Raw genomic sequence first — 25,718 nt, forward strand, 5'->3', positions numbered from 1 at the left:
TTTACTAGCGTTTTGTGTATAAAATATGGTTGTGATGCCATGCATAATATGTGCAAATAAGAGCTGCTTTTGTTGTTTTGTTTTTGAACAGCGTAGCATGTAGAAGCTGAATTCCCACTTACGCAGGACTGATTTGAATTCGAGTAATAGGATAATAAGTCTCGAATAGATCACATTCATATTTAGTCAGAATTGGAAAATTATTGCGGAAGTTACTGTGGAAGAAACAGCAATAAATTCATTTACTTGGCATCTGAATACTTCGAATTTCAAAGGTTGAGTTATATGAGTTACACCTTTCACAGACTTTAATTTCGAGCAATATACATTATTGTTATGCATTAAATAAAACATATGCCGATTTTAGCCAAAATTGATTTTTTTTAAATGATTATAGTGGAGTAGAGAAAACATAAATAATTAATAGTTTCTTGTCGTATGTTAAATGTGATAGACGTTTGCTTCGGTTATTTCAACTATTATACTGTAGTTATCAGTTCTTGAGTGAAAATGGGATGAGATTAACCTTGATTTCACATGAAGATTGCAGCAATCTTCATGCACATTATAAGACTTAATTAACATTGAAAAGAATCATACATGGCTCAGTAGGAGAAAAAGAAGAATGAAATTTTAATTAGGAAACTTTTACTTACCTATCTCTCGTTATTAAGGTGTTTTGTAATTACAAAATCCTTTGAATACAAAAAAAAAAAAAAAAAAAAAAATCACTTTCACGATTTCTGAAGAAAGTATGTCAGTAATATTAATTGTCTGGCGTAATTAATGATTTACAAGTGATAACTTAAGAGTTTACAGCAAAATATTGAAAAATCTATGTTATAGTTTCCTGCTAAGTGTGTGTGAAGTATACGTTGTTACATAACAAAATGTTTAATTTCTTTCACACTAAAGAAATGTGGATTTGGCAGAGGTATTATTGGTAAGATCAATGTTCGATAAATTCGCTTTCAAATATATGATGTTCTCGTTCATCAGTGAAGTGGAAAAAGATTCCAAGGTTGCTACTTTATGCGTTACACATGTACTTATGTATATTAGCATATATTTCTGCAGATAGAATAAGTTCAATAAGTTTCTGTATTAATTATGCAAGCAGTCATAGACATTATGTAAGCAGGATAAAACAATCTAGGAATTTGCAGGTCCTAAGTTGGCTATAACTTCATCTCCATCAAAACAATTACATACATTTTATCGATAGTGATCGGCGATTTCTGATTTTATTTTTTTAGTAATATCCTTTGCAATGTTAGAGTAAACCTTTGTAAATAGCTGTGAAGCAAAAAGCTTTGCAATTTCTTTTATAATTAGTTGTTTAGTAGTATAATGTGTTAGGAATTATGGTTACATTGATTAACTTATTTTGATTGATTTCCTTTTATGTAACGTCACGGTTTATACTATATCCTTTTACGTCAAGGCTTAAATCAAGTTCGGTTAGTGGATGCACAGGCCATCATGCATGAGCACCTCACTCAGAACAGAACCTTCCTCAATACATTTCATCACCTCCAACGTTGTTGGAGTTACAAGAACCACACCATACGTATGTCCCAATAACTAAGGTAGTTGGTTAGAATTTAGCCTCTCTTTTCGGCGCGAAGACATGCAGTAGACATGAACCTAAAGTTTAAGGTGGAATTCAAACTACCGTTATATGTTCAAATTTCAATGCTCTCCCACCGGGAATCGAACTGGGGATACCGTGCACCAAAGGCGCACGTGCTAGCAACTATCAGCGAGGAGAATTCCTGCAACTAAGGTCCTTAGAAGAGTCAACATGCGTTTAGAGCAGCATCCAAACACTTTTTGCGTTCTTTGTGTTGTTGTATTCATGAAATTTACGAATTATTGGGTCAATGCATAAATTCGCGCTGTTTTTACAATGCTATAATAGTAAGTGGTATTAAACTATTTATTTATTTGTTTGTTATTTAGTAAATCAGGGCCGTGCCGTGGAAAATCAGCGCCCGGGGCCAGAGTATACGACGGCGCCCCCATACACATATTCCAAGCAATTTTTTCTATCTTTTTCCTTTTTCTCCCAATTTTTCACCCCCTTACTTCGTCGCCCGGGGCAGTCGCCCTGCTCGCCCCCCCAGGGCACGGCCCTGTAGTAAATACAATACAGTACACTACAAAATAGTACTATATAATACACAATAACAAGGGATTGATACACTACCTTGTAAATCAACAGTCATTCACTCATTCATTCAGTCAGTGACGTAATAATCATCTTTGTCAATGACTGACTGCAAGCGTTCAGGTAAGAGTTCAATACTTCTCCTGTAGAACTATTCTAGTTTCGAGTTGAAGAAATCTGTTAGCCAGTTGCTAAGAGATGTTTAATCATAAAGCTCTTGTCTCTAAATGTTGTTAGGGAGAGATCGGAAAGATAGAAATCAGAAGGGGCGATTCTGGTGAATATGGAGGCTGAGGAAGTGCTTCCCAACCAAGTTCAGTAATCACATATGTAGTAATGCTGACCGTGTATGGGAGTACTTATCATAGTGTAACAGCATAGGTTTATCAGGTGTTTTGTTTTCAAAAGCAACAGCGAGTCATCTTGTCTGTTCAGTATACACGGCGGCATTGATTGTTTTATTTTTGGTAGAAATTCATGGTGAAGAATGCCAGCTTGTTTCCAACACGCAGCATTTTTTTTTTTTTTTTTTTTTTTTGAGACTGCACAATCCTTCGAACGAGGTGTTCTTTTTTTCGATGGGCTGAGCCATTCTTTCTTCTTCTTTAAGTTTACATATAGGCACCATTTCTCGTTAACTGTAACACTATTCGCAAAGAACGGTTTGTGCTTATCACCAACCAAACGGTAACGGGCCAGCAAAGAACAACATGTGGTTATTCTCTGACTTTTCTTGATGTTGCTTAACACATGTGGTACCCATGTACCCAATTTCTGCACTGTGCTCAATGAATGCAAATGGTGCACAATGGTTGTGTGATCACATTCCATAATTTGTGCCAATCTCCGCTTTGTTTGGCTAGTATTATTGTAAAACCAATTGATTTAGCCGGTTTTCACCAAAATGAAAAGGTTTTCTAGTAAATGGTTCATCACACAAGTCGAATTTTTCTTTTCGCTAACGAAGAAACCATTTCCGTGCCGTCCTTTCAGCAAGTACTTCATGTTCGCACACGCCACAAATTATTCTCGTATCCTCTGCAGCACTAGATATTCGATTAAACTCGAAGAGTAAAATGTGTAGGAAATGTTCATTTTTCTCTACTTGCCACTCCATACTTCTCTACTTGAAAATGGCCAAAACGAGCTGTTAACAACATACAGGTCCAAAGAACAGGTTTCATCTCTAGCTTTATCCGTCTATAGTAATTGTAAATTATAGTTCTGCTATTTTCTGTTTAAGTACTGAATTCGCATACTTCGGAAGTCTACCGTAGCTTTGCAGAATGTGAAACGAAAGTCACTTGTTTTTCATTATACTTTCATTCATTTAGAGAACAAACGAGGTATTTTAGAAAAATAAAATATTAAAATAAAATGTGTCTTGCATACGCTGCGAAAGTGGTTCAAAATGTATCATTTTCCATGTAAAAAAAAAAAAAAAAAAAAAAAAATCTGGTCTAGACAGATCATTTCCATTCGGTTTGGAAGATCAAAATACCAGTATTAAATCTGTCATGAGATTTAACTTCGTAAAGTGGTTGTGCATTATTATTATTATTATTATTATTATTATTATTATTATTATTATTATTATTATTATTATTATTATTATTATTATTATTATTATTATTATTATTTGGGCCCATTGATTTATATGAGAAATTATTTTGCTGTTTTCTTTGAAATTAACTGAAATTAGTTATGTGATTTTCTAATTTCTTCTTAAAGTTTAATTAATTGTCCCAGACTTTTAGAAAATTAATTGATATTACATTATTATAGCTTAAATTTAATTTAAATATTAGAACAAAAGTTAATGTTTATGATTTGAAGAAGAAATCAGCAAAATTAAACCATTCAAATTCCAATTCGTTTCAAAGAAAACAAAAATAATTCCCATTTAAATTAATGGGCCAAGAATCGAAGATGGCGCTGGTATTGAACAACGTTGATATGTCATGCTTTTGTTTAAAGACTTAAGGTGTTTAAAGGCCTAGTACGAACCAACGGCCCCACATTGTTTAATAGTTCTATATTAGCACAAAAACTAGATTTGTAGCAAAACGAAGGAATATTATGGAAAGCATCGGTTTCAACGTGGAATATTGTGAAGAATTTTTGCATGTGCATGATGTAAATGTAACATCTATACTAAGTACATTGAACAGCGTTATCTAATAAGCCTAAGGCCTGGATTTTATGCGTATCTTATTCGAATTTTCTCAAAGAGTGTTATTGACAAATGACTAGTGAACTTCATTGCTTGTCGTAGTTAACTGCACCATGTCTTCATTAAAATTGAAATATACATTCAGCTCTAGAGAAACTAACGCTTGTCACCATGTCACCCCAGAAAAGATAACGTAAAAATGGGAAATATTGCACAATACGTGACCAAAGAAGCATGGCTGACACATAAATGGAAAATCAACTTAGTTACTTTTTATAATTTTGTTATATAATTTTGTTAATATAATTTTGTTACTTTTTAAACTTTGTGTGCTACCCTTGATATGCTATTTTGTTCCGTATCATTGGCTTGAATTTCTTTCAATAAGTAAATATCTGAATTAGGTATCTGTACCTTGAATTTTTTCCGTACTTTTCTAAATAGATAAATACAGTGTAGACTAAGCCTTAGAACTTACAGCATCTTCCATTAGTTTAATTGCTTCAAGCGTGAATAATTGCAGGACTTCAAGCGTGAACGATTTAATAGGAAAAGAACAAACAAATTGAAACATTGTCCTTGGCCTTCGAAGTAGTTAGTTGCAAGTACGTAGTTTCGTTTTTCTCACTTCGTAAGCACGAACAAATATACAAGAATAGAAGAATTTTTTCAAATATCATATATCAGCCAAGACAAGCAATGCAATTCCTAATTCACAACACTAGAAAAAATCAATATAGTTACGGTTGGTTAATGTTCCAGTTAACGTTTTTCCCTGAATCTAGTCATGTTTTATTCCAACCAAACAGAACATTCCATGCTCATGACTTGAGTGCTAAAGGAAGTAAATACCAGCCAAGCTAATCATACGTATTTTTTGCAATGATGTGTTGTGTGTTTTCTTCGGAATTGCCGATCTAATACTGCAAAAGTATGTAAGTATTGCGAGTAGTGTATACGTTTCGTTCAAATTGATCGAGAGTTTTCTTGCTGTGTTTTGTGTTGGAAACGGTAGCATACCTTCTACACACAGCTTTTGTTGCAACTTATAATCACACTGCAACTGTTATACAACCGTAACTCAATGTTTGTCATGTGGAATTCAACAACTGTTGAGTCCTAAAATAACTTTTTTTTTTTTTTTTTTTTTTCAGGAGGACAAAATCAGTCTTAACTGAACAATTTGTTCTGTATTAGCATCAAATTTCTTCCATGTTCAGTTTTATTTTCTGCTTTGTACTCTCCAGTGCACATACTGTTATAATGATCGTCCAAAATGGATACATTTAAATTTAAAGACTATGATTCATGTCCTTACTGCTCTAAATGAAACATAAATTGTCTATTTTAAAAAAAATATTTGGCTACAGCAACAAAATACTTGTACAGTTTTTAGGTTTGTGCAGTTTAGAAAGTAAAGAAACTTTTAACCCTTTCCGGATCCTGGCTTTTTGGGCTATTTTTTAGACTTTCAGTCAAGCAGCTACTGTATCGTCACTATTTATCCTAGGATCATGGTTCATACCTCATTCTCTTCAGAATAGAGCTGGCTTTCGAATGGTACTATTTGCATGCTCATACCGTATACCAGAAGCGGGAAAAAAATGTCAAAGTGAAAATTTCGGAGGGAAAAATTTTTTTCTCGAATTTTGCCCCCCCCCCCCTGGACCCCCTCTGTGTGATCGTAGCCATAAAAAAATCTGATAAATAGTACTTGGCATACTGAATGTGTGTGCCAAATTTCAAGTTTCTATCTTGAAGAGTAAGGGCGGGAGAATTTTTATCAAAAATTCCCACAATGCCCCAAAGTACCATAAAACACTATGATCTCAGGGAAAAAAATTCCTGAGACATCCCTAATTACCCTAGGACTATAATCCGCCAATCATTCTCTTCAGAATAGAACTGTCTTTCAGGCGGTACCATTCACATGTCTCCATCATGTATCTAAGGCGGGAAATTCCTGAAAAAAGGGATATTTTGGGGCAAATTTTCCCTTTTTTCAACTTTTGCCCCTCTGGACCTCCCTGTTTTTACGCAGAAATCGAAAAAAATTCTGGTAAATACTACTCGGTGGACTGAATGTTTGTGCAAAATTTAAATCTTCTACGTGAAAAAATAGACCCGCCAGAAAAAAATTTCCCTACCATGCCCCATATTACCCTATATAGAAGTATATTTTTTAAAAATTCCCTGAGACATCCCGAATTACCCTACGATAATAATTCGACCGTCGTTCTCTTCAGAATGGAACGGCTTTTCAGACGGTATGACTCACGTGGTCCTATCATGTATGCAAGGCGGGAAAATGACGAAAAACGGGATTTTTGGGGTAAAAAAATCCCTATTTTTACCCCTTTGCCCCTCTGGTTCCCCCCCTGTTTTAGCACTGACATCGGAACAAAAAATCTGGTACATACTACTCCGTGGACTGAATGTTTGTGCAAAATTTCAATCGTCTACGTAGAAAAATAAGCCCGCCAAAAAATATTGAACATACGCTTAGAAAATGAGAAAATAAATTTTTGACTTATGACGTCATCACCTATGTCTGGACGCAGGACGGTCTGAAACCATACGTAATGTCTTCTGCAAGGCCTTTGGACTTGGAAAACAAAAAAAAACCGGACGAAAAAGCTCAAATAGAAGAGAAATAACGCAATGTACCATGAAAAGTGCATATGGTACAAATTGTACCATAGGATCCCGAAGGGGTTAAACATTGTAAAATATAAATTGAACGGAAAACATGCAAGTATTCCGGGAATTACATTATCATTTGTTTGATTGAAACTGCCCATTTATATAGGCTTTTGCTGTGGGTAATTTGCTTGAGTCCCACCTACCTCCAGGCATCAATAATTTCAATTCGAAATAATTCCTCGGATGAAGTTTTGCGTTGTTCAGTACGAAGTACATATATATGGACATCTACGTAAATAGCTGCTTTGTGCCTTTTGATACCGATCTATAGAATCCGTTGGAAAAGAGAAGTATGTATAAAAACCTGTGTCTGTCTACCATAGAAATTCAATTCATTAATCTGCATTGACTACATTTAGACTTACTTAGACAGATTATGCATACATGATAACGAAGAAAGAAAAACGGGGCCAATGGTAGGTACGGAGCAAAGGTAGCATTGGTTGAGTAAACTAACTTAAGCCCCTTTTGTTCTCATCCTCCGATCCTCTGACACTACTACTTAGTTTCTACCTTTCCAACCACTCGAACAATGCTGTTTTTCACACATGAGGTATCAACTGAGACCGATTTCTGAATTAAAAGCTATTACGGATTCAAAATTATAAAAATCTAAATTCCCTGGTTTCACAGTCTACAGAAGACTATGGACGGCAGTGATTGCACATTGACTTTAAAGCGCTATTATTATTATTATTATTATTATTATTATTATTATTATTATTATTATTATTATTATTATTATTATTATTATTATTATTATTATTATTACAATGTTATATATTTTAGCTTGGTGAGCGTAAACTTTAAATAGTTTGGCTAAGGTATTGTAATCGCAGAAACTACAATTTCCTTGTTTCGAAAATTGTAATTTTTTAAAAAATAACTGTTTTTCATTTGAATCTTGATTTTAAAAAAGTTTTGAATTTGTTAAATTTGTATATTTTAACATTCTGAAAAGAATCTTAGCCTGTTCAGGTGACAATAGTATTACAATTTAATACTATTTTACTTTTTACCTACTGTACCGGGTTATATGTTGATCCTTATAAAGTGCTCTCTTTTCGTCCATGGGATGTTCGCAGGATTGATAATTAAATAATAATAATAATAATAATAATAATAATAATAATAATAATAATAATAATAATAATAATAATAATAATAATAATAATAATAATAGGGTTCGAAAAATACCGAGCGCCAAGTCGCCATATGACGACTGAAAATACGAATCTGACACCTTTGTTATAAAGTTCAAAGCTCCTTCCCAATTCACCTTGAACCTTAACATGAATGACTCATCATAAGAGGATTTAAATCCAAGTGGGCAGTTAAGTGCTCAAACTACAGTACAAGAAGACATGTATATACACATAACATACTACTGTTTTGTAGAACTTCACTCACATCGCCTTCAATTGGGGCGTTCAGTGCACAAAGGAGTTAAGTCAATTTTTTGTTTTGTTTATTTTGGACATATTTGATATTCAGTATTACTACCTGTCAGTGTTTAAAAGATTCATATCCAGATATAATTAGTAAATAACTCTTGTAATGTAAAAGACAGTGTTCACTTTTCCACATATTTAAACGGAGCGTACAAATTTTATGCTTCTTTTTCTCACAATTTTATTAGTAGGACTAGTTTTCTTTGAAGGATAGCCTGTAGCAGAGTTGGCGTGGGTCAATGAAAACTTGACCCACGACCCACTGACCCACCACCCACCATGACCCACTCTGACCCAGGACCCACCACCCACCGTGACCCACTGTGACCCACCACCCACGATGACCCACTCTGACCCACCACCCACGGTGACCCACTCTGACCCACCACCCAACATGAACCACTCTCATCCACTTTGACCTACTCTGACTCACCAAAATCCATCGTCATCAACTCTGTACACGATCCACGGCCTCTTCTAAACTGACTAAAGAGTTTACACTTGTAATAAAACAAGACTGTGAAATTGTTACTAATCGGAGTTTGAATTTCTAGTCAATCGCTCAAGCACCACTCTGTTACAATAACAGTGGATCTGACCTTTACGATATAAAATGGTAAAGTGTTTGTCAGTGAGGAAATTGAAACAGTTCGAGGTGGGGGGAAATTAAAGTGTGCCTATAGTTGTACTAAGAGAGTATTCTTTCATGTGTTAATTTCTGAACGCATTCCACAAGAAACTTTTATTCGCAGGAAAATACCCCTGTACAATATGGAAAAGGTTATGGTTTCTCAGTTCACAGTATTTTTCTCACAAAAGACTTGAAAAATCAGTTGTTCATAGGGTATAAAGGTACACGGGTACCCTCTGTGAGAGCATCTCCATAAAGTATGCTCATAATTGTAATTTGTGTAATCACTAAAACACCACGTTAAATTTATGTTACAAATATGCATAATTGCAATTATTATGAATATTTATTCAAAGTAGTTTACCTAAAGCAAAGAAGAGACTTACTAAAAATTAGGTACAAAGTTGAATAACACAAATAAGCTATTAGTAATACAAGTATACATTTTCCGTAACTGGTAATTTTCCACCTTAAAACAAATCTGAAATCGGATTTATTTCCTGTTGGTAACTTTTTCGTGGTAAATCATCCGCAGTGGAATCATGTCCATCCTTCAGCCAAGAAATAACTAGCTCGTCTACTTTGAGCATGTCTAGCGGTGGGCCATTAACATTGATTAGCAACAAGTTAGACAATGTTTGAGCACTTAGTGTATTTCTAATATTAGTCATCTGTAAATTCATTAGGGGAAATTCCCGTTCGCACTCTGTCGTGGAAATTAATAATATTTCTACCCGATTTCTACAACTTCTCATCGACAATCTACTTGTTAGACTTAAGTCTGATAACGAATTTTCTTGGTCAGGTTTGAAATATTCAGCAAGAAGTATCATCTCTCTATCACCATACAACATCTTTTCCATATCGACCATGTCAGTTGGCAATGTCGACTCATGGAGAACAGAAACTTCATCTACCACGCCTTTAATAGGGAATCTTGTGAACAAATTATCAATTAAAGACTGGTAAACTGATGATTTCTTATTTGTTTATAAATTTAATTTTTGTAATTACACATGAAGGTTTGATACCATTACCAAGTTCCCTCCCCCGTCTAGAAAGCGAAAGGGAACGAGGTTCCTGGAAAGTGTTCAGAGGTGAATGGAAATTTCCCTCCTTCTTCAACTTCAATTACCACACTGCTGTTTGCCATGTGCCAAATTACGATGAATTTCAATTAAATTATCATAGTATAATTATTTCCTTGTTGAATTATCAATACTTTTCAGTGGAAAAAAGGATGAAATTTTAAAGTTCCAAATCAAAGTAGACCAACGTAAAGGGAGAAAAAGTGTAAAATTTTCCTCCGTGTTATTAAGCTTACAGTACAAATTTTATGCCCATTTTTCTCACACCTTTATGGGTTGATTGCCCTGTGCTGTAAGCGCTCCAAATAATAAACATAAGCTTCAGCAATTATTATAGCAGAAAGCAATCGATATATGAAGCCAAGCACTGTATTTTTTGTTTCTATTTTTTTTTCTTAAATAGCATCGATCGTTCTCGATCATTTTTACAAACCAACTCACTACCAATTTTTCCATATATAGAAAGTGCCCCCCCCCCCATATAAAGGAGAATTTTAAAAAATGCTAGGACACTCACTGTTTATTTTCAATAAAGAGTTAATACACTGAATTTCATCTCCGTAAGTTTAACGGCTTGCGAGATACTCATTTTTTTTCCGCAAAAATTCGGATCCTGATTACCTCCTTAGGATATTATGCATTATAATAAAAACAATATAACATCCCAATTTGGATTAAGGCCTAACTATATACCAAAAGTAATTTCATTTGACTTTGCAATTTGACCGTGATGATCAGGTACACATAGTTACATTCAATTTTTTAATATAATAATTTATATATTACAGTGATTCAAAAATGTATTTTTTTCCAGTAGTTACCTCTAAAAACTCACAGGTTTCGAAAGCCAAGTAGTAGTGTAAGTCCTATTGCTATTATTACTATTAAAAATATCAATATCCAAAAGTGCCTGAAGTTCTTTTTTCACTTGGTTAGATATACTCATCTCAGGTAAGTAGACAGAAACAAGTGGAAAAGAAAGGGAAATGAAGGTCTTGAAAGTAAAACGGAGACAAATTTACCAGTCCTCAGAAGATAGTCTACAATGCAGTGAGCAGAGAGGGTCGGTAGATCATACTGAGTCGGTGGGTCACGGTGGGTGGTGGGTCGCAGTGGGTCATGGTGGGTGGTGGGTCACAGTGGGTCATGGTGGGTGGTGGGTCACAGTGGGCCATGGTGAGTGGTGGGTCGCAGTGGGTCACGGAGGGTGGTGGGTCACAGTGGGTCACATGCTGTTGACCCACGACCCACTGACCCACCCAGAAAACTTGACCCACCGACCCACTGACCCACTCCATCTCTGGCCTAACTATAACATGTAGGCCATGTATCAAATTGAACTTGTATTATTGTGATACTTAGTTTTCAGAAGTAGTTCCTAAGAGGTCATGAGAATATTTTTCGAGCCCTAGTTATTATTTACTTTTTAGTTTGATACTTCTTAATCCAGTCTCCCTAGTGCCTCACGCTACTGTGGGTCAACACTGAAAAACCTGTACTCTCACCAGGAACCGAAACCACGATCACAAGCTAACCATTCAACTACAGCGATGCCCGATTTAATTATAATAGTACTATTAATATTATTAAAATATTAGGAACTCCCTCGTGGGTTGCATTGCTTACGACACGAGGAATAATGTTTTCTCGCCTCGTCTCGTAAATGTTGTAGAAATTTCCTTCCAATTCACGAATGACTCTTTCCGTCTCGCCTTGTTTTGTAAATTTATGTACAAAACTTATGTATATACATTAGATTATTACTTATTCTCCAAACTCAGACAACACTTGAAAGGACGCCATTTTGGATCTGATGAGAAAGTGATTAGTGCAATGGAACAGTGGTGCGAGAAACAGTCTTCAGATTTGTTTTTAACTGGTCTAAAAAAAGTTGGAACACCGTGCAAGAAAACGTATTAAACTTTTGGGGAAGTATGTAGAATAACTGTAACATTTCATCATTTCACGTGCACTCCTAGGTTGGGCTACGAACTTTGCAGCAACTCGTCGTAATATGATATGAAAGAAAAATTCTAAACCACTTCAACACATTATAATAATTACGAATTTTCTAAATGCAATAATTAGTGTAATACTGATTAGTGGCATAACCAGAGACACATCACAGAGAGCATTAATAATTGCCATTACGAAGAAAGCTGCTTGCACAAACATATATACATACACCAAGCATTATCTGGCGTCACCAGATGAAATGTGAGCCATATAGTCGGCCAGAATACTTCATGGACTCTTGCGGCACAAAGTTTAGTATTTTCTTTCAGTACATAAGGTAAGGCGAATCGCAGGAGAAGCAGATAAGAAAAAAAAAATACATTTAGTTTTCTTTAGTGCTCAAGTGCTAACTCCGTTCAACAATTCATTTCAAATGGTTCACCTGTTTTCCTGAGATGACAAGCTCAGAGTCATTTTTATATATTGAGGGGAAAATTTAGAAATTGCTCCCCTTGTCGTGTTAAAAGTGGAATTTCCGGAAATGTCGTGGCATGTCCCTACTTGTTTTCAATAAGGAGTTTATACACCAAGTTTCATATCTTTAACATGTCTCTAATCTTAAACTATTTCGAAATATGGCCATTTTATTGTAACAATTGCATCCCCCACTTCTTTCTTCTCTTCTAAGTTGAACATCAGAAAACGCTTAAACACGGTTTTAATTGTTTTAAATAAAACGTCTAAACATCAAATTTCATGTCTCTAATACATTAAGGCCCAAAGGGTATATCCCAGAGCTGATAAAAGTTTAAGCGTCTTAGGAACCACCTCGACCCCCTCTTATCTTTATTCAGTTTTAAAAACCAATACATACATTTAGACTAACATATATTATATATACACAAACAATAGTAAAATACAATGGTGCTCCGTAACATAAATCTGTATAGTGATAGGTTTAGGTATACTCCATTTAGTTCCCCGTTTCCCTCTTTCTACCTCCTTTCTGACTGTTACTTCTATTACAACACATATCATACAACCTTTTAATACTCATAATTGTATAACCCTAAATAAAATACAGTTTTAATAATCCAATAATACCATAATACATTTTCCCAAACAGACAAGTCAATAGCTAATAAACATTATCAAGCATACCACAGACCAAGTTATGAAAGATAAAACATAAATAATAACAGTAAAAAAAAAGAACTATCTAAAACTGTAAGAAAGTTTTCCAAACATTTATATACAGCATCGACATCATTATAACAACAAGTAGCATAATAAAATTATCCAACCAACATGTTGACAGTGCATAGAATTTATGATGCAAGGTACTATTAGGAAAGGATTTTCGGAAATTCGACTAGGAAAAGAAGAAATAGGGGTGACTATTATTATAATAAAACTTCCCTATCTCCGAATCTTTGAAGGATAGAGACATAAAATTCGGTATATGGACTTCCTATTTAAAATAACTAGATACATATTTCACAATTTTTTGATATATTTCCTAGAAAGGAAAAAAAAAAAAAAGGTGGGAAGAAAATTAGGAAATTCGAGATATTACTGTATTATTTTAACAATTGTAACCTCCACTCTTTTCCTTCTCTTGTGCGGAAAATTAAAGAAAACTCTGAAATACGTCTAATTATTTTAAACGGAAAGTCTAAACAATGGCCGTCCTATTATAACAATGGTAACCCCACACAATTTTATTCCCACCTTTTTTTTCCTTTCTAGGAAAAATATCAAAAAATTGTGAAATATGTGTCTAGTTATTTTAAATAGGAAGTCCATATATCGAATTTTATGTCTCTACCCTTCAGAGATATGGAAGTTTCATTATAATAATTGTCACCCTTATTTCTTTTCCTAGTCGAATTTCCGAAAATCCTTCCTTAGTAGTACCTTGCATCATAAATCCTATGCACTGTCAACATTTAAAGTCACTTACTTACTCATTTAGGGCTTTTATATTTGAAAGAAGTCCTGAATGAATTAGTGAGTGAGTGAGTGACCGAATGTCTAAGCCAAACCGCTTAAGCTGGTCTCTCTGTATAGAGATAACTCATTTTCGACGAAAATGTTACATTCTGGTTTTGAGAGGCGCTACATTACATGAAAAAAGTGACATGGATATTTACGTGTGACACACTCATGTTAATATAAAATAATATCACGGAAATTTCGAAGTGCCAATGAAAATATTAATTTTCGTAAATTAACTCAATATATATGCATCGAAAATTGTCTATTAAATTAAATGTGCATAATGTAAAGTGCTAAATGTCTTTATGACAAAGAACTAGAAAATATATTCTGTTCATGTTGGTAAACAATCACTTATGTGTGTATTGAATACTAGCGGCAAATAAATAGCCTTCAATCCAACATTTTTTACCTCAACGTCATTCGCCTTGTGTACTCTTCACAATGTTGCCAGAGTCTTTAAATTTTGAAAAAAGGTTAAGTCTGTGTAAATATTGACACGAAACAACAGTTATTTCGGATACTAACGGAATTGTATTTGCTCATAACGTCGAAGAAAGCTACCAGAAGGAGAAAAAATAAAACATAATTATGTTATAAGTGAATGTTTTTCGTATTACTTAATATCTCGTACGTTATGGGCTATTTATTAAAGGAAATGATATATAATGTGGCTTTAGAGTAAGAAATTTCTATCAACAGGATACAGATTTAGTTTAAATTGAGATATTTATGGATTTTTTTTTTTTTTTTTTTTTTGTATTAGAAGTTCAAAGCAGGAAGACAAGATGCAAGTATATGGTCACGGTTTGAAATTTGAAACATAATGGTCTGTTTGAAGGAAAAAATGTTGTTAGACTGTTGTCTCCTTTAGTTCTACATGATACATTTAATGCATCTTTCTCATTCACATTTTGACCTATAAGTATATAATTTATGATACGCATTTTGTATCTGTTTGCTAATTCATTTGGATTTCTTGCTGACGTGCTGCTTTTTTCGTTTTCTTTTTTCGTGAATAAATAGCGTAATATATAAAGTACTTCTAATACCCTATTGTATTAACAAAGTAAGAAAAATTCATACTATTAAAGAACATTAATTATTTATATGTTTTTACTGAATACAGTTTTGCGCCAATTTTATTTAATTATGTTGTCTGATTGAAGCAGGTGGGAGAAAAGTTCACAAATTTATACTTTCTGACTCTCTTTCCTTGATTTCACACTAGATTTTTTATTTTTTTAAATTTCTGGGTAAGAAAACATAGATTCATTTCCTCTCCTACCCCGAAAATACGCAGTTTACGCAACTGTCCAGCTTACACTTTCGTGCTATTGAACTGAATGAAGTATATACCTGACACTTCCGACAGATTTAAAATGGTGACATCGGCAACCCTTGCGCAGTGAGACTCGGGTAGCGAATTTGAATGCCATGCCTTTAAGGTTAATGCAATGAAATCCTTTGAAGGATGTGCAAACACAAGGATTCAGTTGATTTGCCGACCGACGGAAAGTAGAAGTAAAAATTCAAGTGCCATTTGGTTCTAGTTATATCTGTGAAAGCGTGTACCATCTTATTGCACAATACGTATTATCACTTAGACATTTCTACAACCTTTCAGCATGCGTATTGGTAAAGTGAGTTTACAGATTTGTGGTAATTCACTTGGATTTCTTGTTGGTCGTCTGAAAGGATGTAAAATTAACCCAGAATGGCTCTGGTTTTGGTAAGGATATATATGTATATAAAATGTATCGTACAAGTTATAAAATATTTCATTTAGTGTACTTCATTACATCTAAATTCGCTCATGTTTCTTTTCGCGGAAATGAAAAATCTTTCACCAGAAAGCAACGTACAGTAGGCTACTTCTAACGTTTCTAAATAATAAATAACTATATTTATATAGATCAGTTACAGCTTGCAATAACAGAATCGTCTTTCTTGAAGTAAGTAAGGTACTTTAAGATTTAAAGACACCTAGGTAACGGACAAGTTAAACTATTATTGTGTATAATGTTCTATACTATATCATTCTTAGTACGAACAGCAATATAATAGGATGGAGAAACGCGTGATAAATGAAGCAAATATTCGACAATGTGAAATGGTTCTTTTACTCCTTTCCAGAGAGCCAGTATACATGGAAGGTTACCATTCGTAGTTCTTATATAATATATTTATAGTTAGGAAATGCCTTTATGATTATTATTCTGTAGTGCCTAAAATTCTTAAAATATAGTCTTTTAACTCACTATTATAAATTTATGACTTAAAGACAAGGTTCTTTGGCAGATTAATAAACCCGCTCCATCTATCTTGTGTTGAGCTAATGCAATCGAAATATAACCTTAATAAATCTGAATGCTTTTATCATCTATTTGAAAAGTGTAATGTATTAGGATAACAGAAAGTTACTCAGAAAGTTACTCTGAGCAGATGCATTTCTTGAAATGTTTTAAACAACGAAATGTTTCTGAATAAACTCTCCATCCTCGTCCACTGTGTTGTATGCGTAAATAACAGATTAGCTCAGAGTTGCCAGAGGAAAGAGCTGGGCAAGGCCTACCGAGAAAATAAATAAAGAGGGACTCTGGTTTTAAAATCAAGCTTTTGTTGGAGGTATTTGATGAATTGAAAGTTTAGGGGAAGTAGGTTTTGCCCCTCTAATAACCCTTCTTCGTGGTAGACCTTGGAGAGATGTACTCTTGTCAGAATAGGCATTCTTATTTGGTAATGCAAGAAATAGAAAATTGCCATACATAAATGAACTGCTCCAAATGATTAGCGTAGACAGGACAATGAGTAAAATGATAAAGTGGAAGGTAATGAAATGTGCTGTGTAATCCCATAGCATCTTACACTCTTATAAAGTTTACACGAAAGTGAAAACTTGTAGCACAGACTAAACTTCTGGAACTTTGTACTGATACGATAATCACATATTTGAATATTCCGAAAAAATAATTTTTCAATCAATAATGGAAGAAATATTTGAATATGCTTTCAAATAATTTTGACAGCACTGTTCTCTGTCATTGAGCCACTTTGTATTGATGTCAAAAGTGAAGTTTAAAGCTAGACACTGTTTAAACACATTATCCATTTTAATAGTCCCCCAGACATCCCGGTTTAGTCAGGACAGTTCCGAATTTACATCATTTATTCGCCTGTACAGAGGAAGTGCTCACGACTACAAATATCTCGTTTCCCTCTAAAACATAAGTTAATATAATTCATATATATTAAATTCCACTTTTATTAGTAATCGATACTTAAGTGATAGGAAGTTTCGGTTACTTATTATTTAAATTGCTCTGTATTTCAGCAAAGAGCAAGCGCATAACTATGAATGTATATATAAGATAGGTACTTGAGAAATGTTGTGTTGTGTGTAAAAGCGGAGCAGTTAGAGCATGATACTGACTACATCAGCTCCAGTGCGTGTCGAAGTAAAAAAAAAAAAAAAAAAAAAGTATGCAATGAAGAATTTTTTAAAGTTGGCTCTCTCTGACTTGACTCGCTACTTCATTTGGCATATATTTGCGGAATTATATAGAATATATAAAGTTTAATATTATCGTCACTTTTCAGCACCAAGTCTACAACAAACGTGAGCCTACACATAAAAAATAGGAAATAGTTCACACAGGAACAACAGATGGCAGGACTGTTGGCTCATGTAAATGTTATCAGATAATTCATACGCTCACAAAACTATTTTCATTAAGGATTGCAAGAAATGCAATATGTTATTCGTAACTTGGTATGAATAAAATATAGCACGTAAAGGTTTGCTCATAGCAAAAAATAACGACAAATACAAATTCTTAGCTGTCTGTAAGTACTCGTATATATATTTCTAGTATATTTGAAAGATGATGACTTTAGTATTGAAATAACACGCTAACAGTGGTAGACAAATTGAGTTGTTTTAATACTTCAGGTTTGTTGTGTACAGCTTAACGTGGCATCCAAACCATATGAGCTCCCACTGGGAATGTAACCTGGTTTTACCGTGCCAAAGGAATCTACTCAGCTATGTAGCCATAAGGATACTCACTTGAATAACTTGTGAACTCTGTGGAGCTAGTATTATGGGAGCTTAGACTGTCACTGTATCTCGGCGAAACCTTTCAAGTATTCTTTTCCTCTTTTGTAGCCTATATTTTACGTATATTTTGTACCTTGCAACAACTATGTTTATCTGAAGCACGATTGAGTCAAATTTTCACAATCGTACTTAATTGCATTTAAATATTTCATCTGTGATTGGTCCATAGCCGGTTGGATATGTTGGTACGCGAGTTATACAAGAAGCATATTTGCTTACTTCACAACTGTAACAGTGTTGTTTCTTTTCAATTGAACAAAAGTTACACATTTTTTTCACAAAATGACACACTTTTATTTGATTTAAGCACATTTAAGTCTACTCACCTTTTCTATCTAATCTGATATGGCTAAATGGATTTCTTATCTGAAAAAAAGTAAAAAGGAGGGGAAGAAGAAGAAGAAGAATATGAACAGAGGATTGCGACAGAAATACGAAAAGAAGTTCTGAAGCCTGATGTATGTAAAAATCCAGTTGAGAGGTCATTGACAAGGTTCTTTATAAAGTCATGAGGCAATGCAATTGGAAGAGTTGTGAATAGGAGGTGGTACTCTGCAGACTTTTCTTAGAACAGTAAACGTTCTTATCTTATCCCTGAAGACTTTAAGCCTTTTTTGTTTTTTAAAGACTGTTTTTAGAAATTGTAAATGTGATGGAACAAGAGTAGGATATTTGACAAATCAGTTTAAAACGGTATACACAAATGGATTCTATTTCTCTTTACGAAGGCACATTTTTATAAACGATAATTTGTTTATCACATCTAAACTTATAAGAAGTCAAAAACTCGTACAAAGAAAATACGACCGTTTGGAGTAATTCAGTTCTACAATTAGTATTTCTAAAGCTTAAAAGGCGAAGAAAGTTGTTTTTACCAGCACTAGTAAACGAATCAAAAATCCCTCGATTAGAGCACACTGAATGATATAGATTTAACTTAGAGAATCAAGATCATGAATCAATCGGGTATTTGAAGTTCCTATTATACGTCATAAAACACAAGTTTGCTGTATACGTATAAAATGTGTTTTATAGTTGAATCTAAAGTTGATCTTGATCTTAAGAAACCCTCTACTCCCCCAGAAAAAGAGAGTAAAATGTATACTTAAAAATTGTCAAGATATATAATCAATACAATGAAGACTTCCCATTCTTGAAAATAATACCTAATGTTAAGAAAAATGCAGTGAAAATCTCCATATAGGTATTTTAGTACATATTCATTGTACTGTCAAGTACTTTTTCAGTTCGTAAATTTTTGAGTTTATGCAGATTAACATATCGGTCACAAATTTATTTTGTATAAAAGTTTCAATTCCTTCTGGCATTGCTGCCACCATTAAAAGACAGAAATAAAATCCAAGAAACAGTAAAAGGACTCAAAACAGAGAAAATAATCTCAATTTATCTACTAAATATGAACCAAGTGTGAGCTCAAATAAGTTATAAAACTATCAGATGATCAAAGTTACTTTAAAACAGCACTCTTAATAATAATAATAATAATAATAATAATAATAATAATAATAATAATAATAATAATAATAATAATAATAATAATAATAATAATAATAATAATAATAATAATAATAATAATTTTGTAAATCAACATTCAATACATTTAAGCTAATTTTAGTCGAAGCGTGATTGATATTTTTTTTTCTTTTGAGCGTCGAAATGAGAGAGAAGAAAGTATAGTGATCGTGAAAAAAAAATTGAATTCAAGATTTTAACGGATTTACACATTTAATGATCCATAGATACCGAAAAAGTGATTTTTCGACATCTGTCCGCCTGTTCATCTGTTCGTCCTGAAGTCTATACATTCACCTAGATGCCACACCGTTCAGCATATTGAGACCAAATTTTAAACTTGAAATTTTCATGTGATTCTTCAAGGGAGAAAGTCCGAATTTTCTTCCTACCCCTAAAAATAAAGGTAGTTTACTAAAGGAAGAAAATCAAAATTTGTGATTTTTCTTAAAAACGGCTCGAACGATTTTGTTTATATTTCATAAATCAATTTTTCAATAACAATCTCGTATTGTGGTGTGTCATTTCTTTAGGAAAAATCGAAATGAAATGAAATTAAATCTTTAAGTTTTACGTCCCACGATTATGCCGGTTAGGCTAAAGGAGACGGTGATGAGAAATGAAAGAAATGATAGAATGAAGAAAGTGGGAGGAAACGGGACAAACCCGAGAAAACCCACGAACACGGTGTTTGTCCACCACAAAGTCCACACGGCGCGAGCTGGAATCGAAGCAGGGACTCCAAGCACCGGAGGTGAACGCTCAACCACTGAACCACTGAACCACCGTACCCCCTTCTAGGAAAAATCGAGAAGAGGTTGTTTACTTTTGGGGATTAGTTTTTTCGGACGATTTTTTCTAAAATGACTGAGGTGATTCTGTTTATATTTCATAAATAAATATATAATTAATAACCTGACAATAAAGCATAACTCATTTGTCCTGAATAGATGTACGAGGTGTAGTTTATTCTTGAGGGTTAGATTTTTCGGTCGATTTTTTCAAAACCACAAAGGTAATTTTTTCATGTTTTATAAATAATTATTTTATTAATAGCTTGACAATAAAGAGTAACTCATTTGTCCTGAAAAAAAATGTACGAGGGGTAGGCCTAGTTTATTCTAGGATGAGTTTTTTCGAAGTTTTCTAAAAAAAAAAAAAAAGACTCAGGCGATTCTGTTTATAAATAAATGTTTCATTAATATTCCTACGATGTTTCATAACTAATTTCTGGGAGAATACCCACAAGGGGTAGTTTACTCTTAGGGTGTTTTTTTTTTTTTCGTTTTGTGTAACACAACGTTCGTGATTTTGTTATGTTATATACAAATACTGTATTTCGTAGTAAAACAAACATATGGCATAAGTCCTTTTCTTCTGGAAAAACCTACAAGAAATAGTTTATTCTCGGAAGTGAGTTTTCTTTGCGTGACATTTTCCTTAAATGTCATAATTTTGCTTGTATTTCACAATGTCTAATAACTGCAGCACAACAGGATTTAGTTTAAGGAATTGGAGCGAGAAAGTTCAGTATGGTGGCCCGTACCTTTTATTTTTACTCGTTTTTGAAATAGTCTTTTTAACTACGTAAGAAATGTTAGTTCATAGATTCACTGTTTCGTCTTAAAAGAGAGTAAAATTAAGAAACAGGAAAGTTTAGAGATAAACTTGGGTGGCTTCGTTTGCAATCCTCTAACACGGGGCTCTAGTTTGTTGGTATCCTGTTAGAGAGCTGAACTCTTTTTCGTAAAAGTCTTACGACTTTTTCTCGCCAGTCAGAGACTAGAATCGAAACCCAAATTCTCTACGACGTCACAGACAGACAAACAGCTCATGGCATTGAAAATACTGATTCCAACACTTCGGTACTTCTACCCTTCTGGAGATGAATACGAAATCCTCCAAAGTGAAGTTCTGTCGACGTTACTTACAGGCCATGACATCGAAAATATCGAGGATGCTGAATCTGAAGGTAGTTTGTCGACAGCTCCTTTCGTTCTCGAGATTCATTACAAACACCAATGTGAATATACATTATTATCATAGATATTCTGCCATTATTGATTAGTTACCGCAAACTGAAAAAAATCAATGCACCATGGTCTTCAGCTAACTTCTCCGTCTCTACCTAGGATTTTTTGTATTAATATCGTCCATCAATTTTAGCCTCTTTTGTCCCTCCCTCTTTTCTTAAACATCGTATCTTCCATTACGTACTTTCTTCTCAGCCAATGTCCTAGCCAATCTCTCGTCCTCTTTTTAATCTATCTATTAAAATGCTACAACAGCAATTACAAGCGCCTGAGCTCCAACCTATAACTTTAGCTTTCAAATCTTTCATTTACGGTTATGTGTGATTTCACATTTAACAGAGACAAACATTTTAAGTATTTGTACTTTAAATAGTCTAAATTAGTTAACTATATCTTTTTCATAAAGTTTATGATATAAAATTATTGTTCAAAGCCTTTGTATTTTAATAAGCCTTCTCTAAAATCAATGCATGTGAGTTGTGCTTCCATCTTCCGAGTTCTTTTAAACTATGTTTATATGTTTGTGGTCAATCATTTCGATAATGAGATCTCAAAAACTACAGGTTCTAGAAAGATGACGTTTTCACTGATCGATTGGAAATTTTGCGTAGATTGTCCAGTTCTAATTGAATATTTAAAAAAAACATGAGCATTATTTATTTATTACATTTTTTAGGGTACACTGGAAGCATTGAAATTAAAAAAAACTAAAGCATCATATCCTACGCGTTATACATTCCAATACCACAGTGTTGTATATTGGGGTTGCATACGTCTCAGGCGTATGTTTCATGACCAAATAATAATGAAAAAGGAAGGATAACCATTTCTCGAGTCTAAGATAAATTTTTATTTTTTGAGTGTTTTGCCCAGTGAACACCATATATAACTGACATTATAATTAATTGTATATGTAATGTATTTGCTTATTACATACTGCATGCAAGAAGAAAGAAAACACTGGTCATACATAAATTAGAAACTCCAACCGGAAGTAGGCTCAAATCTTGCAAACGGTGCGAGATATTGAGAAAAAATAATCGAAAAAATCATCTGCCCTTTATGATACCCCTTGCCGATTTTTTTAAAATCAAGACGTCTTTCACTTGTGTCTGTAAAGGGACATGTACATATGTTGTAAGGAATGAGAAAGAGATTTATGCTCATATGCGAATGATGCGCTGTGTAGAGTGTGCAGGTTCAGCTAGTTATAGTTAAAATTGTTATTTTCTGCCCTACAATTTCTAACACCTCCTTCGTTTTCTGTTCGACCTAGCTATTTATGTTCATTCTTCTTACGCCCACATTTCGAAAGCCAACAATCTTTTTTTTTCTTCAGTGCTTTTGCGTAATGCCTATGTTTCTAATACAATACTACACGTAACATGTTATGAGATTTTTTTCTTAACTCTTTATTCAATGATCCATAAAATAGACTTTTCTTCTTCCTAAATATTTCTTTCGGCATTCTTATCCTTACTTTTATTGGTACGGGTACCACAAGTATAATATAATATAAAAGCGAGCAAATATAAAAGTGACTTTTCCTTTCCTAAAAGTCTAAATTCTAAAATAAAAATTCTAACTACGCTATTGCTTGAATGATGTACATTTTAGAATTGAATGGTTACATAACTCAACACTTTCGTACTTAACAAAAGGATCTACAATATTGTGTTCCTCCTTCCAGTCGTTTTTCAATTCTGATAGACTAGATTTATCATGGTTAGATTAAAGATGATTTTCCATTCTGTATGTTAAGAGCATATACATACATAATCCTCAATCGTCTCTAGGATGTACGATACATTGAGAAGAAATAATGGTATACATACCGTACGTGCTTCCCAAGCATGATCATAGTCCAAATTGGATACCATTAACAATGACGGAGGGGAAAATAGCAAAATGGATCTTACGTTTCGCTCGTGTGATGGCATAATAATGAAGCATCACCACTTGCACTGCACGTTTGTCTCCGTACAATTCATCTTCTTTCAACGAGAATGTTGACCTCAATGATTGTCTACCTTTACTATCTTTCGGTTTTACTTTTGTTTGTTTATCTGCAAGGACGGAAAGGGAAAGGAAACACAAAATATGCTTAAGACCAATGAAAACTTACCCATTATAAGTTTTACGAACAAACGATGATATATGACTTAAGTTTTCCAATGCGATATAAAAAAAGAATGAAGAAAATTAGCTGGTTGAGGTGGAACAAGAAAACTATGAGAAACTGAAAACAGTACAGTTCAGAAACTAAGAAAGATGAGGTGAAACTAGTTAAGATATGGACAAACATTTATATAATCCTAATGGAATACGATATATGTAGTAGGACAAAGCAAAGGAAAAGGATAAAATTGGTAGCAGGTATTAAAGAAATTCGTACATTACCAAGAGATGAACAGGGGATCTTGTTCCGGAAAATATCTCAATATACGGAGAGTAACCTATCAAATGCTTAAGAACAGTTTTTAGAGCTGACTAGCAAAGTGAGAAATGCCGTATGGATGAGGTGGAAAATACTGGCACGAGTGAATTCCAAACCAATATTTTTACGTCCCACGGTTATGCCGGTTAGGCTAAAGGAGACGGTGATGACGAGAAATGAATGAAATAGTGGAATGAAGAAAGTGGGAGGAAACGGGAGAACCCCGAGAAAACCCACGCACGCGGTGTTTGTCCACCACAAAGATCACTTGGTGCGGTTACTCAAATTGAAAGCTTTTTCGTACTGAGATGTCATCAAAATTTACAATTGTGATTTGATTATGTAAATAATAATAATAATAATAATAATAATAATAATAATAATAATAATAATAATAATAATAATAATAATAATAATAATAATAATAATAATGTTATTTTTATGTCAAAGTTTTTTTTCTTTCTTACATTTAATCCAATATGAGATCGTATGTGAAGCTTCTTCATACTAGAACAATTCACGAATCGTTTTTGTGACCGAACAAAGAGTTTCAAAGCGGTATGCATGGTCGTCCTATTCTTACTCCTTGTTTGTTTTAAAAAGCAAAATACACGTTAGAATTTTGAGTATAAACATATTAGGCCGTATAATAAAATTGTTTTATGTTTACGATAACTTGATGAGATGTCTAAATTGTAAAACTAACGTGTGGCCTTGGTTACACTTAACACGCCTTCCTTATTTCGAAAGTAATTTTTATCTGCATTGAATGTAATAAAATTATTGTTTATTACTAATAATTTAAATATGAATGTGATAAAATAATAATAAAATGCTGTAGACTACACAAAATATTTTTTTACTTTATTAATACAACTCCAATTCATTTCACTTCTTGTTTTGTTCACTTATTTTATTTTATTTTATGTTTTTATTGGCCATGAAGCCATCACATTTTGTACACTATTAAATTACATGAAACTGCCTCGTAATGATATTCTGTCATGTAGCAGAAAATATTCGTGAGATTAAATTACAGTAATAACATAATGATGTTTTCCAAGAACTGAACAGCCAAAGGGTATGGCTGGATCAAGTATCATGTATTTTTCAGATCCAGATCCACAGTCAAAGTGGGAAATGTTTTACAACTTGAAAGTATCCGAAAAGTATCCGTAAAACGGATACCATATTATTTTTTGATATCATGCAGCCAGTCTTAGCAACGGATTATCTTGAAAAAACAGCACTCTCTTAGGGCTGAACTTATAGCAGCATTTTCATTTTGGTATGAAAATTTGGTAGTTTGAGTATTAAATCCGGTAGTAAAGTGCATCTGGATATCCTATATGCATTTCAATGTAGTTTATAACCAGCATATAACCTGTTCCACCTCTCTAAACATATACTCTCTGCTTTAATAAC

General features: G+C 33.6%; 1 protein-coding gene across 3 annotated transcripts in view; it reads left to right on the forward strand.

Moving 5' to 3' along the window:
• Positions 1-25,718, forward strand: part of Cln7 (CLN7/MFS domain-containing 8) — a 169,078-nt gene that overhangs the window by 70,830 nt on the left and 72,530 nt on the right. Inside the window, exon 1 of one of the 3 annotated variants that reach the window (XM_081751659.1) lies at positions 15,750-15,902. The exons of the other annotated variants lie outside the window; for them this stretch is intronic. Within the exon in view, the coding sequence (XP_081607785.1) occupies positions 15,799-15,902 (104 nt within the window). The 5' untranslated portion in view covers positions 15,750-15,798. Of the gene's footprint in view, positions 1-15,749; positions 15,903-25,718 lie in introns of those variants that run through there. 3 annotated transcript variants of the gene reach the window in all.

The sequence above is a fragment of the Thermobia domestica genome, chromosome 3 (assembly GCF_964235325.1).
Source record: "Thermobia domestica chromosome 3, izTheDome1.hap1.1, whole genome shotgun sequence".
NCBI classification, from domain to species: domain Eukaryota; kingdom Metazoa; phylum Arthropoda; class Insecta; order Zygentoma; family Lepismatidae; genus Thermobia; species Thermobia domestica.